The 15,316-nt window shown below is 35.7% G+C and overlaps 1 protein-coding gene across 1 annotated transcript; it reads left to right on the top strand.

Annotated features, from left to right (window-relative positions):
• Nucleotides 1-1,521: 1,521 nt before the first annotated feature.
• On the top strand, nucleotides 1,522-13,432 carry LOC128018879 (LON peptidase N-terminal domain and RING finger protein 1). The gene is made up of 12 exons (XM_052604719.1): nucleotides 1,522-2,266; nucleotides 3,471-3,586; nucleotides 4,069-4,191; nucleotides 5,547-5,729; nucleotides 5,844-6,069; nucleotides 7,121-7,229; nucleotides 8,099-8,213; nucleotides 8,721-8,842; nucleotides 9,521-9,679; nucleotides 9,768-9,930; nucleotides 10,443-10,595; nucleotides 11,871-13,432. Exons 1-12 carry the CDS (start codon nucleotides 1,642-1,644, stop codon nucleotides 12,027-12,029), a joined length of 2,253 nt encoding a protein of 750 aa, XP_052460679.1. The 5' UTR covers nucleotides 1,522-1,641; the 3' UTR covers nucleotides 12,030-13,432.
• Nucleotides 13,433-15,316: the final 1,884 nt, after the last annotated feature.

Below are 15,316 nucleotides of genomic sequence, written 5' to 3'. Positions count from 1 at the left end.
AGGTAAAGTAACAGAGAAAAATGGGGGATGTGATTTTATCGTACGTTCTCTCAGGTTTGAATGAACAACATTATGGCGTTATTGACTAATTATAAAGTAAACAACTTTCCTGCTTAGGTGTCACTGCTTCGTATCACGTTAAAATAAAACTTGAAATGGCCTGAAAACGTGATGACCGCGTCAGTTTTTAGTGAGCATATCAGCGTGATGAAATTAAAGATATATCTTAGTGTCTGTAGCATTGTTTACAGAGCTTTTAAGACGATGATCCGAAAATAAGTTTACTAAAAGAACAGCTGATTTCAAGTTCACAAATAAAAAAAAAATATTAGTGTAATTTAATGTGTTAAATAACATGAACAAATAATGAACATTTATTACATTATTTATTACTATTTGTTTACATAAGTTATTACAAATACAGTTGTTCATTGTTAGTTCATGTTAGTTAACAGTGCATAAACTAATGTTAACAAATAACTTGTAATAATGCATTTAACAATGCATTAACTAAGATTAATAAATGCTGTAGAAGTAGGCTATAGTTCATGTTAATTAAAGTAGTTAACTAATTTTAACTAATGAAACCTGATTGTAAACTGTTTCCAGAATATTTTCAAATTGTTACTCCCTTTAATTGTTATTTTGGAATAAATATAAAGATGCACAAAAACACTATGAAATATATAATTAGTATGTATGTATATGTATATATATATATACACATACAATATTAATAAAATCAATAGAATTATACTATTTGTTATCTTTTTATGTAATATGCATTTACCAAGGAAAATGTGACAACATAAGTGTAACAGGGACATACACATATAACTGCTTTATAACTACCTCCTGGTTTTAAAACATCAACTCACGCCAACGCCACTGCTCTATACAGCTATTAAAAATTAACTTCATCAGATGGCTAAATGTAATTTAAACAGCAATAAAGCCAGAATAAAAAAAAAAGAAAAATCCCATTTTACTAAATCTTTTCCCCACGATAACAGACGCCTATGATCTATGGGCCGGAGATGTTTTGTAAGGGGAAAATTTCAGCAGACTCATCTCTTGTGTAACATGTCATTACGTACATGTGCGATGACCTATATATTACATGACCGACATTCCTACAGTCTTAACACCGTTGAGTAACAAAGATCCAGACGTTCAACCTATATGTTAGACAACACAAAAACACAATTGACACAGGAAATTACCAATCTCCTTTCTCTCAGCAATTGCTCATCAGTTCATCAAACACTGAAGCGTTATCACAATTCCTGATATTATCACTAGGGGATATCCTGTCCTGTCATTTTCCCTTTTTTTCTTCAATAAAATACGCAGCATAAATTTATTAACACGCTGGTGATTGATGACACACTGACATCTTTGAATTTAATTCCATTGTTCGCTAGTCCCAAACGCACGTTACAAAACTCAAAAGTTTTGTGTTTTGTAACGCGCCTCTGTGGCCAATAGAATCGCTCGCTGATGCGCACGTGATTATAATTTTACGTAACACACAGACATAACGACGGTATGTTCAGGAGCGCGAGTCAGTAGGTTCTCTTGTACCGATAACTGTAAGAATGCTTTGACATTGTATTTATTATTTTTGTGGCGTATCTGTGAATGTCACATACAGGTATGCCGTTGCAAAGACTAGCCCAAGAATATGCTTTGGAGGAAAACGGAAGGTTTTTTATGGCATCTGAAACAGAAGGCGACTGGGACGAGCAAGACCACCTCGATCACCGTCAACTTGTTTTATCCAAAGCTGATGCTTTAGCGTCGGAAAATCGTCTTAAAGAGGCTGTCGATATGTTTTCCGTGGCTCACCGATATGGTCCGGTCCGGCCGGACCAGCTGAGCAGTTTAGTCGGATGCGTTCTGCGTAACTTCAAGAAGAAATCAGAAGAGTCCTCAACGAAAAGTGAGCCGAGCTGGACTCAGGATTGTGAATTCGACTGCCCTGGCTGTCATAGTTTCTTAGCCGAGCCCGTGACGGTGACTTGTGGACATACTTATTGTAGGAGATGTTTACAGCATAGTACTTTTTCTAAATGTAAACTGTGCAGTGAAGATATTAGGAGGAGGCCCGGGGAACCCCGACTGAATGTGATCTTATGTGGACTTTTAGAGAAGTGGTTTCCTGAAGACGTGGATAGAACTAAATGTTTATGGGAAGCTGAAAGCCTATTGAAGAGTAAACACTACGGAAATGCTATTGCACTAACCAATCAGTTATTAGAATCTGGTAAGTTCACATCCTTCACTGTGTCTAAATATATTTACTAATCTGACAACAATGCTATGACCAAGGTTACTAGGTCACAACACCGCCGGTCACAACTTATATTATTTATTAAAAGGGTACGAGGTGTGCAAAGCTCCACTGACCAACATTTGGATTGACAGCCGTAACTTATGTATTAGCCCCGCCCTCAGGGATCATGTAACTGACGCGTTCGCAGTGCGCATGCGCACTCTGCACGCGTTGTGTAAGGCAGGTCGTGTTTTGTAATCCGAGGCAAACTGTGTTTGATAATAACAAGTAGAACAGTATGTAATAGCCGCAATGTTCAGGTGTCTGTTCAACAGAAAGATGCCTAAAGGTTGTCTAATGTCCTGTTGCCTAAATACTAAAAATGCAACAGCTGGAATTTGAACAAGCTCCAATGTCATAGTGAAAATGGTCATTTATAGGCTACCTAATGTATTTTATCCGAACATTTCAGATGAATTCAGATGAAACCCTTTGGGAATCCCAATGTCTGTCATTGGTTATTCAGTAATGTAATTAAACTATCAAAGCACAATTTCAAATAGATTATTTGATTTAATATTTTACATTAATGTCACTTTAATATATATATATATATATATAAGTTATATACATTCTGTAAAAGTTTTGTTTTAACTTTTTTTCATTTACATTATGTATAATGAGAGGGCCAACTTACCACATGTGTTTTATTTGTACTGTTGATTCATGAAAATCTTTCATCATATCCTCATTGTTAAGTGTTGGTTGCCAGGAAATATTTGATGATGATGATGAAGTTATTTAACGGCTACATAACGTCACAAAGTTTCCGGTCGTCTACACAAAAATCTTCTTTGATGACCATTTGTCACATTTTATCTGCGTTACATTTCTTGATAGAAGTGTTGGTTCTGAATATGTCGCAGAGTAATCAGAGTGTGGCAGTCTTTTCTCTTCTGTTGTGTCCTCATTTGTCCTTGAAAAAAAAAGCAGTGCTGTAGTGTCACATCCTCTCTCCTTTTATTCCTGTGGCATTTCAGTGCCCAAATGTCTCTCCTTGATCCACTGATCTAACACATTGAATCTATGCCATGTCAAGTATTATGATTAAAATAATGCTTGTCAGACAGACCTAAAGAAATGGTAGTTAAAGCTGTGATTTTGAGGTCTCTCACTGTCTCTGTCTTTCTCTCAGACTCTAGTAATGTGTGGGTGCGGGTGTGCCATGCCGAGGCTCACCGAGGACTGAAGCAGTACTGTCAGGCTTTAGAAAACTGGGAGGCCTGCCTGATTGCTACCCCATCCCCAGAGGTACATCAATTATTTTCCTAACACATACCACCACAGATGGCAAATTCACAGTACATCAGCACGCTTTTACAAATATTATAATATCTGGATTATTGCTTTAAAAACAGGTGATTGCAACTCACTCTACTCCGAAATCACCCCTATACTCTTAAATAAGGCACTACATGGACAGACAGTTTCAGTGGTGTCCGTAATCTTGTTTGGTATTATCGAGTGCACTCATTCAATCCCAAAATGCACAGCAATAGCAAGTGTACAAATGGTGCATGCTCCATGGCTACATAATACCCATAATGCACTGTGAGAATCGTGCACCAATTCTAGCTCTGTGATTAGCCTTCAGGCCATTAACATGACTCTCAGTCCCATTCTAGTCAGATTAACCCCAAAACAGAATCAGAATTCAGAATCAAATCAGTAAAAATCAAAATCAGGACTGTTACTGGAAGCTAAACTCATTCTGATTTGTCTCTCTCTTACAGGGATATTTCCAGAAAGCAAAAATTCTCCAAGAGATGGGTCATGTAGATGAATCTCTGCAGGTCTTCCTTCAGTGTTTGGCATTGGATGAAAACTTCCATCAGGCCAAACGAGAAGTGGAATTGGTGAGTTTAATTTCTGTTTTTGTAGTTTAATTTAGTTGGTGTTATAATAAAAATTGGCCTTCAGTACGTTACCAATTTCTATTTCTGTATTGAAATACTAAGTTGACAATTTAGTAAACAAAACATCCTCAAGTGACTGGTGAAACAAGCTAGGGCATCATTTCAAATATAGAATATTTTATTATACATAGTATTATGTTATTATATTTGCTACTTTTGGTCATATAATATGAGAGCATGTTGATGATCAGATTAACTGTATTTTGTTTATTCAGGAATATATATACTGTTTTATGTTCAAGATACAGTTTTAGTTATTTGTGGTCTTAAATGTCAACTTATTGTAATGTGCTGTGGCCAAACTGTTTCATATTATCAGTTATGGACCATGATTAAATTATGTAAGATAATTGTTACTGGTGAAGCCTAAACACACAGAAAGACAAAGAAAGTGCGCTATGTACATTTCATAACCTGTGTATCTTTGTGAGTGTGTATGTGTGTGTGTGTGTGTGTGTGTGTGTGTTTACAGGAGGCTTAAAACACACTCTCTGATGTATTTTTGTGCTTTTCTTTGGCCTACATTAAGACTGAGAGCTATTTTAAAGGATACATAGTGATCTCTCAAAGACATTATAAAGACTGGTGGCTTTAATAACAGTTCTGAGGCATAAACACTAGCTAGCAGCACTTAATTCCTGTGATCTGTTTGTCTGTTATTGAATAAATTGCAGCGAAACTTGTTGTGTACAACATTTTAAATAACTGTTATATATTTGCATAACTGTTTTAAAGGTTTTTGAAAGAAGTAACATTTTTAAAATGTTTTTGAAAGAAGTAATCAAGGCTGCACTTTTTTTTGCTCATTAATACACTAAAAAGTAATATTGTAAAATATTATTTACATTTACAATAACTGTTTTCTTTTTTTAATATGTGTCAAAGCTAATTTATTTCTGTGATGACAAAACTGAATTTTCAGCAGCCATTACTACACATGATCATTGGCTTTTACTGATTGTAGTAAGAAATATTTCTTATTACTATCAATGTTGTGAACAGTTATATTTTTTGGAGACCATGATACATTTTTTCAGAAATGTTTTATGAATAGGACGTAAAAAAAACTGCATTTATTTGAAATATACATTTTCATAACATTATAAAAGTCTTTACTGTCACTTGACATAAAACAAATACATCCATGCTGAATACAATTCATAAAAAACTATCTTGACCTCAAAACTTTTGAACGGTACTGTATATATGAATATACATTCTTAGCTATACTCTGTTAAAACGCCTTTTTGTTCTATACTGATCTGTTACATATTTTTGTTCTTCTTCATCTTTAGATCTTGCATGACATGTTGGCTCCAGCCTGTGATAATGTCAAGGTTGGTTTGAGAGAGACAGCCCACAACACTTCCTCACATTTGCGCAGTAAAACTCTGGAAAACCATCAGACCCCGTTGCAACCCCCCCACCAGTCTGTCACACCAGCAGCATCTATCCATCTGCCCTCTACAACCACAGAGGTAAGCAGGTCCCCCTTTAGCACCTTGTACATTAAATTAACTTTAAAGACCTTATGTTGACAGTGTCATTAGCAGCTCTTAATACTTTAACTCCTAATTTTTCCATGTCTGCAGAAACCAGGTCACTCTCAAAGTCTGGAGCGCTCTGTCCTGAGCAGAGCTCACTCCCTTCGTGCTCACGGGATAGGAGGAGCAGTAGAGGAGGGGCTTAAAAGAGTTAGCTCCGCCCCCCAGTTGGGTGACCCAGAAAAAGGGGTGCTGCTGAAAAGGAAGCTGTCTGTGTCTGAAGCAGGGCCTGGCATGGCTTACAGCCACAGCAGTAAATATAAGAAGCAAGTAGGTAAGTCATCTATTCCGACGAGTACATGATGCAAACACAAGGTTGAAAAGCCATGTAAATAATTTAGTGACTGCACATCTGAACATTTTTAGCTGGTGGTTCTCCAATGATTATAATAAAACCCTCACCCAGCATATATTATATGTCTGTAAAATGTTCCGGTTTTTGAGTTTGCTTTCCACTGGGACTGTGCTTTACTATCATCAGTGTTGTGCCTGAACGCGTTCATTGAACGATAGTTCATGAACTCGTTCATATTTTGGGCGAACGTGAACTGAACGTGCTGTATTAATGCCTGATGAACGTTACTGTGAACTCGTTCATTCTGGTGTCTGTGAACGGCACACTCTCTCAGGTTAACTTCTTTCAATAGGGTGCCAGATTTCTATAGAAAACCCGGCTAAAACACACCGTAAACGGGTCTTAATATGTAGCGGAAAAACACCCAATCTGGCAACACCAGCCACCAGTGTCGCACCGCCGTCCACCGCATGCGTGACGTGTCATCAAAAAAAACAAAAAAAAAGGCATCGAGGCGACAGCAGCATGTAGCAAGAAGGCGTATGATCATTTAAAATAATTTTATAATGTTTATGACAAGGTCGGTGAGAATGGGAGACAAAGCATTAAAGCAACAATGGGGAAATGCAGTCCCCTCAATGCTAATGTAAACCCTGGATGGATAAGGATTCACAATTGGATATGAAGATGAAATCTGACGCATAGCTTCTTTGTTAAAATTGATAAAATAATTGCTGTCTGTGATTCTATATGGGCTGTGGCAATAATTTTGAAAAATAATAGCTCGCAGCAACATATGGAAAAAAAGAACTATGAACTAGTTCATTTTTGGAACTGTGAACTTATAGTGAACTTAGTTCAAAATGTTGTAGTTTGAACTATGAACTGAACTAGTTCATTTTAAAATTTGTGAACTGAACTTTGAACTTTCCCAACACTGACTATCATCAGCTGAAAATGTCTGCAGTTTGAGTTTGCCCTGAATAAAGTGGTGTCCTCATCTCTCTGTTGTTCAACATTTTTACTTCAGCGACTGGCAGTGCTGCTACTCCTGTGGTCACAGAGGAAACCAAGTCCCATCGAACCCTGCCAAAAGACCTGCTGGACCCCAATGATTTTGAATGCGCTCTCTGTATGAGGTGAGGAATGAGTATGTTTCTAGAGTCAAATCGACTAAAAGCCAAATAAAAAATGTAAAGGAGGAAAGGACAAGTAATCCATATATGCCTTTAGAATAAAATATGAAAAAAAGAAATGTCTCTAGTTTTCAGTTTTTAACTACGTTTGTTTTTTTGTTGTTGTAGTTTTTTATATACATATTTTTTATAATGTTAATATTTGATTGAATGTATTTGATAGCAAATTAGTTTCTGAAAAAACTTTGTTTCTTTCAGAATTCTCAGTTATTTTTAATTAATTTCATTTAAATATTGTTAATATTTTGTCAAAATGAGACTTTTAAAAGGAATGTATTTAATAGCGAGTTCGTTTCTGAAACATAATTTCATTCGATTTATTCATCATTTTATTTGATTTGATTTAAAAGGATTGTTTAGTAGCAGATTAGTTTCTGCTTTGGTATCAAAATTGGTAGTGGAAATACAACAATTTGACTGTTATTTATTTATTTATTTTTTCAATTTTTACAGTTAATTTGATATTGTGAAGACTGTGGCATTGTCCACTGGTGATAGGACTTGAGATGGATTTTAAAAACAGTTGTAAACAAGGTCTTAGTATAACTTATATTATAAATTACGCAGTGCACGTATAGAAGACAAACTACCGTATTTTCCGGACTATAAGTCACACTTTTTTTCATAGTTTGGCTGGTCCTGCGATTTATAGTCAGGTGCGACTTATTTATCAAAATTAATTTGACATGAACAGAGAGTAATGAACAAAGAAAAATGCTAAAAAAACTAAAAAGCCTCAGCTGCCAGGCGACAGGTTCATATATGTGTCAGTGACAGTGTTCAGCTCAGCTCATCTCCTGTCTCTTTTCTAGATTGTTTTATCAGCCTGTCACTACACCCTGCGGTCACACATTCTGCAAAAACTGTCTGGAGCGCTGTCTAGACCACAATCCACAGTGCCCTCTCTGCAAAGAAAGCCTGAAAGAGGTTTGTCTCAAAATCATAGACTGTGCATTTGCATGGGAAGCAACAATCAGTTAATTATAATAGCATTCAGGACTCAAAAAGGTACATTTTATGAATTAATTTCTATTAATTAATAAAATTGTGTTGTTTTATTTAATCTTAATTCAATTTATTTAAGATTTAGCACCATAATCTTTTATAAGTATGTAAAAGGATTACAAATTTTAATTAAAAAAAAAAAAAAAATTATGCTTTGTTTTTTAATTTGTATTTATTCATAATTCATAAAAATCTTGTTCAAAAAAATGTTCATTTCATCTAATGCTTTCAAGACTATCACAAGTTTCACACTGACTTCAGGCCATTCGGTCATCCTTACTGTCGTGCACTGACATGGCATTTTTGATACATTTTTTCATACTTTCAATTACATTCTAAATAATTTTTGAATTCGTAACCAATCCAATTCTTTCTGTATTTCTGTTGTTCTTCAACTTCTCTTCCTCCTCTGTTTGGTCACTCATACAGTATCTTGCCGTCAGAAAGTACACAATCACACAAGTGCTGGATAACATCATTAAGCAGCATCTATCCAAGGAGCATTCAGAGAGACTGAAGCTGCATGCAGAGGAAACAAAAGAGCTCTCAGAGTAAGTTTGCACACTACGTAATGTGAAGCTGCTTTTGCACTGATGCCAGGCATAACATTCATTTGTTATGCATAATCTTCTAGTTTTTAATCTTTACCTCCAAATGAAATTAGAAAAAAAATAAAAAATGTAACTTTCATTTGTAAAGTATTTAATTCAGTGAATTATATCACAATGTGATATATGATATGTGACCCTGGACCTGGACTGGAGATTTATACATCACATGAAAGCTGAATAAATAAGCTTTTGATTAATGTTTGTTGGGATCAGACAATATTTGGCCGAGTTGTAACTATTTGAAAATCTGGAATCTGAATGTGCAAAGAAAAAAAAAAAAAAGTATTGCTAAAATAACCTTTAAAGTTGTCCAAATGAAGTTCACAGCAATGCATATTATTATTCAAAAATTAAGTTTTTATATATTTATATAGGAAATTCACAAAATATCTTCATGGAACATGATCTTTACCTAATATCCTAATGATTTTTGACATAAAAGAAAAATGTATTATTTTGACCCATACAGTGTTTTTTTTGGCTATTGCTAAAAATATACCCGAGCCACTTAAGACAAGTTTTGTGGTCCAGGGTCACAAATGTGATATTTGCATAAGTCCTTGTATCTAATCAACAAATCACACTCAATCTCTTTCTATGTTATTTGTCTTTCCCCAGTTTAACAAAAAATGTGCCCATCTTTGTTTGTACCATGGCCTACCCCACTGTGCCTTGCCCCCTTCATGTGTTTGAACCACGATACCGTCTCATGATCCGTCGCTGCATGGAAACTGGGACCCGTCAGTTCGGCATGTGCATCAGCGAAACCCAGAAAGGGTAAGTGTGATATATGAGTTATATGAGATCCATGTAAGCATCAAGTCTGTTGGATTATGTAGCTGATTTCATATTATGATATATGAAGGTTCGTGGACTACGGCTGCATGCTCCAGATCCGCAGTGTGCATTTCCTCCCAGATGGCCGCTCTGTCGTGGATACAATCGGAGGGAAGAGGTTTCGCGTCCTCTCACGTGGAATGAGAGACGGATACTGTATCGCCAACATCGAGTATCTGGAGGATATGAAAGTACGCACATCGCATGGATTTTTCGATTACTGTAATGTAGAGGAATGCAGGAAAAATAATGTCTAATGTCTGTGTTATTGTTAAGCATTCAGGGTTTTTTCTTATAAGGTAAATTATTTTATTTAAATTTATTACAACTTTAGCACCATAGTTTTCTAATTACGAAAAAAAAAATCAAAGAAAACTGTTTTGCAGTTATAGACTTAATTTTTTTTGCTAAGTAGAGATTCAAATTAAAATGCATGGAATGGAAGTCAGATACTGTACTGCAGACACTACGAGTGTCTGGAGGATATGAAAGACTTTTAGATTACTGTAATGTAGAGGAATGCAGGAAAATATCTCTCTATGTATAGTTATGATAGTTTCCAGAGCTCAACAATTAGGTAATTTTATTATTTGTATTATTTTATTTATTTACATTTTAGCACCATAGTCAATTGGATTTTTAAATAACTGCAATATAGAAGAATGTTTAAAGATACAGTATTAAAAAACATTGTGCATTGTAGGTCAATGATGAGGGGGATTTGGACAAGCTACAGGTGTTACATGATCAGGTGTACGAGCAGGCCCGTAAATGGTTCCAGAACCTGGAGAACCGCTTCCGGAACCAGATACTGCAGCATTTTGGGCCAATGCCAATGCGAGAGACTGATATCCAGGTATTTCCCGCTCTCTTAATCTGTACTACTGAGAGAAGCCCTGTCTCTCTTCTTTCTTTGCCCTACAGCAGGCTGCACAGGAGGAAATAGGTTAAAGTGCATTCAGGGTTGGGTTTGCATAAGTGCTGTTACATCATAAATGTGTCAGAAAGAACGGAAGTGAAACTGGCAGCTCTTGCAAACATGCTCACACTGTCTGGTAAACATATTAGCGTGTTGTCCCGAATAGGGATGGCATACTTTCAATAATAACGGAGGGAGGTTATGGTTGTGTAAGCTTCATGAACATAGCTGGGGCTTATATGGTCAATTTGAAGGGCCTGTCCTGTGATTGACAGTTTCGTCAGTATTTAGTTTAGCTCATTGTTTCTATAGAACATGGTGAGGTAAAAAGGTTAAAGCAAGACCAATACCAATTCTAGCCAATATCAATGAGAATTATTAGGTTTTCTTTTAGGTCATGGCTGATAACCTGGAAGCAGATATATAAAATTAAATAATATTTTGTCAAAAAAAAAAAAAAAATCTGTAGTTTTCAATCCTAGGCATCACAACATTTTGGGTACAATATAAAAAATTGAAATAAATTCTGAGATTAGCTAAATATTACATTTTTAATGTGCTTTTAAATTGTTTAAAAAACTGTTTTAAGGAAATTAACTTAGTTGGAATTAGATGCATCGTTTTTATTGTTAACTAAAACTATTTAAAAATAGTTTTTAAGTAAAATAAGGCTGAAGTAAAACATATATTAGATGATGAAAAACTTAAAACATAAAATATTTAACAAAAATTACAAATTTTGCCTTTGTGACTAACCAAAATAAATTAGGTTTAAGTTGACATACTAAAATTACTAAAACTGCAATTAAAATAAAGCTAAGTAGAAATATATATATTTAACATAATAAAAATGACAAAAGCACATGTAATTACTTAAACTTAAATTAAATTAAGCTGAAAAATAAAAGCTTATTTGTAATAATTATAAAAACCATAATAGTATAGAAATAATACTAAAATATCACATGATGGCAACGGGAAGGTAATCAAAGTATACAACAGGAAATGAGCATGCACAATTAAATATCTAACATCAGCTGATATATTTCCAGTAATAACAGATACAAATCTCTGATATCAGCCGAGAACCAACAAGGTACAGATATGACTTATATCTCTAGGATATGACTCCTTAAATGTACTTTTATTAGTACATTAGCTTGCTCTTAAGACATTAACCCTATTTCTTCATTTTGTTTGTTTGTATTCAAGGCCACACCGAATGGTCCGGCGTGCTGTTGGTGGCTGCTAGCTGTTCTTCCTGTCGATCCACGTTACCAGCTGTCTGTCCTTTCCATGACAACACTAAAAGAACGTCTAGTCAAGATCCAGCACATCCTCACCTACCTGCAGAACCTTTCCAGCAACTAGAGCTTCCACACAAACACACACAGAACTCTGTTTCCACCAGCTAACGTCTGTGTCCTTCTGCCGGACAACATGCAAAAACTCTGTGGTGCTGAATGATGATGAACTAATGAGAATTTAGGGAGACTCCACTGAAAGCCAGACACAGATTTCTACCTATGGGGATAGATGTAATTCATGCCGAGAATTCTAAGAACAAATTTGTTTTCTACCAATCTGTTCATAAACATCTTGTCTTTGTGCAGATCCCTGTAGTATTTATTGCTGAACAGCCTGTCCGTTCTCATTTAGGAGAAACAATCTACTTAAAATCACATATCCGTCCAATGCCTGTGGCCTCCAGACAGTGCTATAAAGGCAGAAATATTGCTGGAGAGCATCCAACATTTTCAACATGATCACACCATTGCTTATGTGTGTGTGTTGTGTGTTGAAGTAGACAGGGAGCATCTGCAAAAACAACTTTTCAAGGTAGATTTTTAGGCACCGAGGCAGAAGGCAAGACCATTTTGAATATATTTTCTTCTTCACTTAATACTCTGGAAAAACAAAATCAGAAATATTGCTTCCAAGCATCTAGCCGAGCTTTCGCACAAGAAGTCATTGTCGCACAAAAAAGAGAGAGAAGACTGACGATGCACTTCTGAATTCATCTGTGTTGCTTTTGTAGTAATGGACATTAATGAAGCTAACACTCTCCCATCCTGTCTCAAGCTTTCAGCTCAGAGATCAGCATGAGACCGTTTAGCATAGATGTATTTCTCCCAGGGGAAATGATTAGGACTTCCAAATATCTCAGTTGTTTAGTTTCAGACGTATCATTCATTTGCTGTGGGTTCACTTTGGTTAATCAAAGCCGCATTAACAACTTGTCTCCATATTGCAAGTGTTTCTGTTAGTTACAAGCTGCTCTTTGTCAGATTCGTTAGAAGTCATTTTAAGATGTTGCTGAGATATTGATATATTTTATTTGTGTAAACAAAGGGAAACTTGCAATATTTTGACAGATGTACTGTAGACAAGTGAAAAACAAACTATCGTTGGCTGCAACCAACACCATACTGAAAGGAGACCCAGCTAGCATTCTACATATTGACAGTGATGAATGCTAACTCACCTGTGTGGTGCTTGTTGTGTGCAGACTAACTTTTGCCTTATAATACCTTGTTGCATTCTGCTCCTATGGTATAATGCTTGGGTTTTTGCATTCCTGTTGATGGAAAATAATTCTGTAGTTTAATTTAATTAATTTGCCTCTTGGCCAAAATCCTTTCTGTGTGAAAAATATGTCACATTATGGCTTTGTTGTATGTAAATCATTTTGTTTTGAAAAATATTTTTGTTTTTACAGCTCTGCTCAAATATTTAAGTTGTCGATTTTCAAAATAAATTGCACATCTTTTTCATTGTATGTGTTTATTGTATTATTACCATCATCATCATCTATCCAGCCATCTAAAATATTTTTCATATTTCCAAAACAATTGCCTTATGTTGGGTTGCAGGATGCTGGAATCCAATTTATTTATTTATTATTATACATTTTCTCCTTCTTACTGACAATTAAAAACTATCACATAAACAATTTGACCTATATATGGTCACAAGGATGCTGGAGCCTAATTTCTTATTATTCTTACGATTATTAGATAATAATCAACAAATAACATTTTTATTATTAATATTCGAAAGAACTTATTATAATTATCGTTACCTATATTCTCCACTAGGTGGCAGCAGCGTCACTGGTTGTACAACAGCAGCAGCATGTTTCATAGCAGCATCGTTGTCCTGGGGCTTGTTTCACTAAGGAGGTTCAACCAAACTCTGATTTTAAACTTGAACTCTGAGTTGACTTACCCTGGGATGGGAAAATCTGAGTTTTCGGTTAAAGAACAGCTGAAATGAGCTGGTTTAATCAACTCTAAATTGACTGACTCTGAGTTCAGCGCGTGCACCACATAAAAAGCCATTACCAATGGAGCGCCGATATTACGATTCACCATGGCAACAGCTCCCGCCAAAAAGCCGTCTGCTTACTTCAGACTCGATACAAATCATGTAATTCTTATCAGTTTTATAATATCACAGGCACCTCAGAGTTTTCACTTAAACTACTTTGTGAAATGGGCCCCTGCAGCTGCTCTTAAATCATCCACCACCCTGGCCCTGCATCAAATAACCAGAATATTCTCACAGAGCTTCAGACCTTGTTTTATACAAATATACTTATTACAGGGCTCTCAAGTCTCACGCATTGGGCGTGAGACTCACGCATTTCAACCCGTTCACACGCTCACACGCCACACCTTGTATTTCTCACGCAGAGACATTACGAGGACAACGCCCACCAAGTTGCGGCGCTATTTTTTTAAACAGTGAAACAGGTAACGTAGAGGAATCAAGTGAGTTCCCCGAAGGCCCTGACACGCACCTGCTAATCGAATAAAAAAAATATAGCTACCGATCAGCCAATCAGAAAATAGCATTGCTGTATCCGGGTAAGATTTTTACAGGCTCGTGTGCAACACAGATCCAGACGCTCGCTGAAGTAGGTAACGTTACGGTTACAGACTTGTCAAGACAATGACACAGATTTTCACTATATGTTTTTTTTTATCAATATATTAATTTAACATTTTTTAAAAACAGTCTAAGATATGTTTTGGTCTGATGGTTATTATGACCCCGACACGCACGCAATTTTGGCCATTATACGTGGTCGGCCGTAGCTTTTGTGCCTATTATTAGCCCACTATTATTTTTTTATTGCCAAAGTTACACGTTGAAGAGGATGCGGGGCTACTCTGACAGTTTTATATAAGAGACTTCTATAATAGGCCTATCCATAATACTTGTATGGCAGTATCCATAATAGTTTAAAAAAAAAAATGTTTTTTCTTTCCTTTTATTTTTACTGCACCTCATCCTGGTCCCCATTTTCAAAACGTTTTGCCTAGGCTATTTCATTATATTTTATCCAATGTATAATATTGATTATTGCATTCGTCTATTTCAAAGATGTCAGGGAAGAGGCAAAGGAGCAATCTTTCATGCTTTGTTCTAAAAGATCTGGGCCTGTATTCATAAAGAATCTTAATGCAAAAAGTAGTTCCTAGTGACAAAATTCTAAGAAAATTCTTAGAAATGTGGGCGTTTACTTTTAAAATTAAAGAAAAAAATCCTAGTAAAGAAAAAATTAATTCAGAAAGCATCTTATCCCTTAAAAGAGGTCTTAAGGTAAAATTTGTTATGAGCACAGACGAGGACTTTTAAGAGGCTTAAGAGTT

The sequence above is a fragment of the Carassius gibelio genome, chromosome A8, assembly GCF_023724105.1.
Source record: "Carassius gibelio isolate Cgi1373 ecotype wild population from Czech Republic chromosome A8, carGib1.2-hapl.c, whole genome shotgun sequence".
NCBI lineage: Eukaryota > Metazoa > Chordata > Actinopteri > Cypriniformes > Cyprinidae > Carassius > Carassius gibelio.
The sequence above is the reverse complement of the archived record's forward strand: the minus strand, read 5'-3'. Positions and strand labels throughout refer to the sequence as shown.

What these genes read in the sequence shown, in the direction of transcription:
- LOC128018879 (XM_052604719.1), top strand. Translation starts at nt 1,642, where the DNA reads ATGTCACATACAGGTATGCCGTTGCAAAGACTAGCCCAAGAATATGCT. An exon ending in GAAACAAAAGAGCTCTCAGA is followed by an intron (nt 8,843 to 9,520) that starts GTAAGTTTGCAC and finishes GTCTTTCCCCAG; the next exon opens with TTTAACAAAAAATGTGCCCA. An exon ending in TGCGAGAGACTGATATCCAG is followed by an intron (nt 10,596 to 11,870) that starts GTATTTCCCGCT and finishes TTTGTATTCAAG; the next exon opens with GCCACACCGAATGGTCCGGC.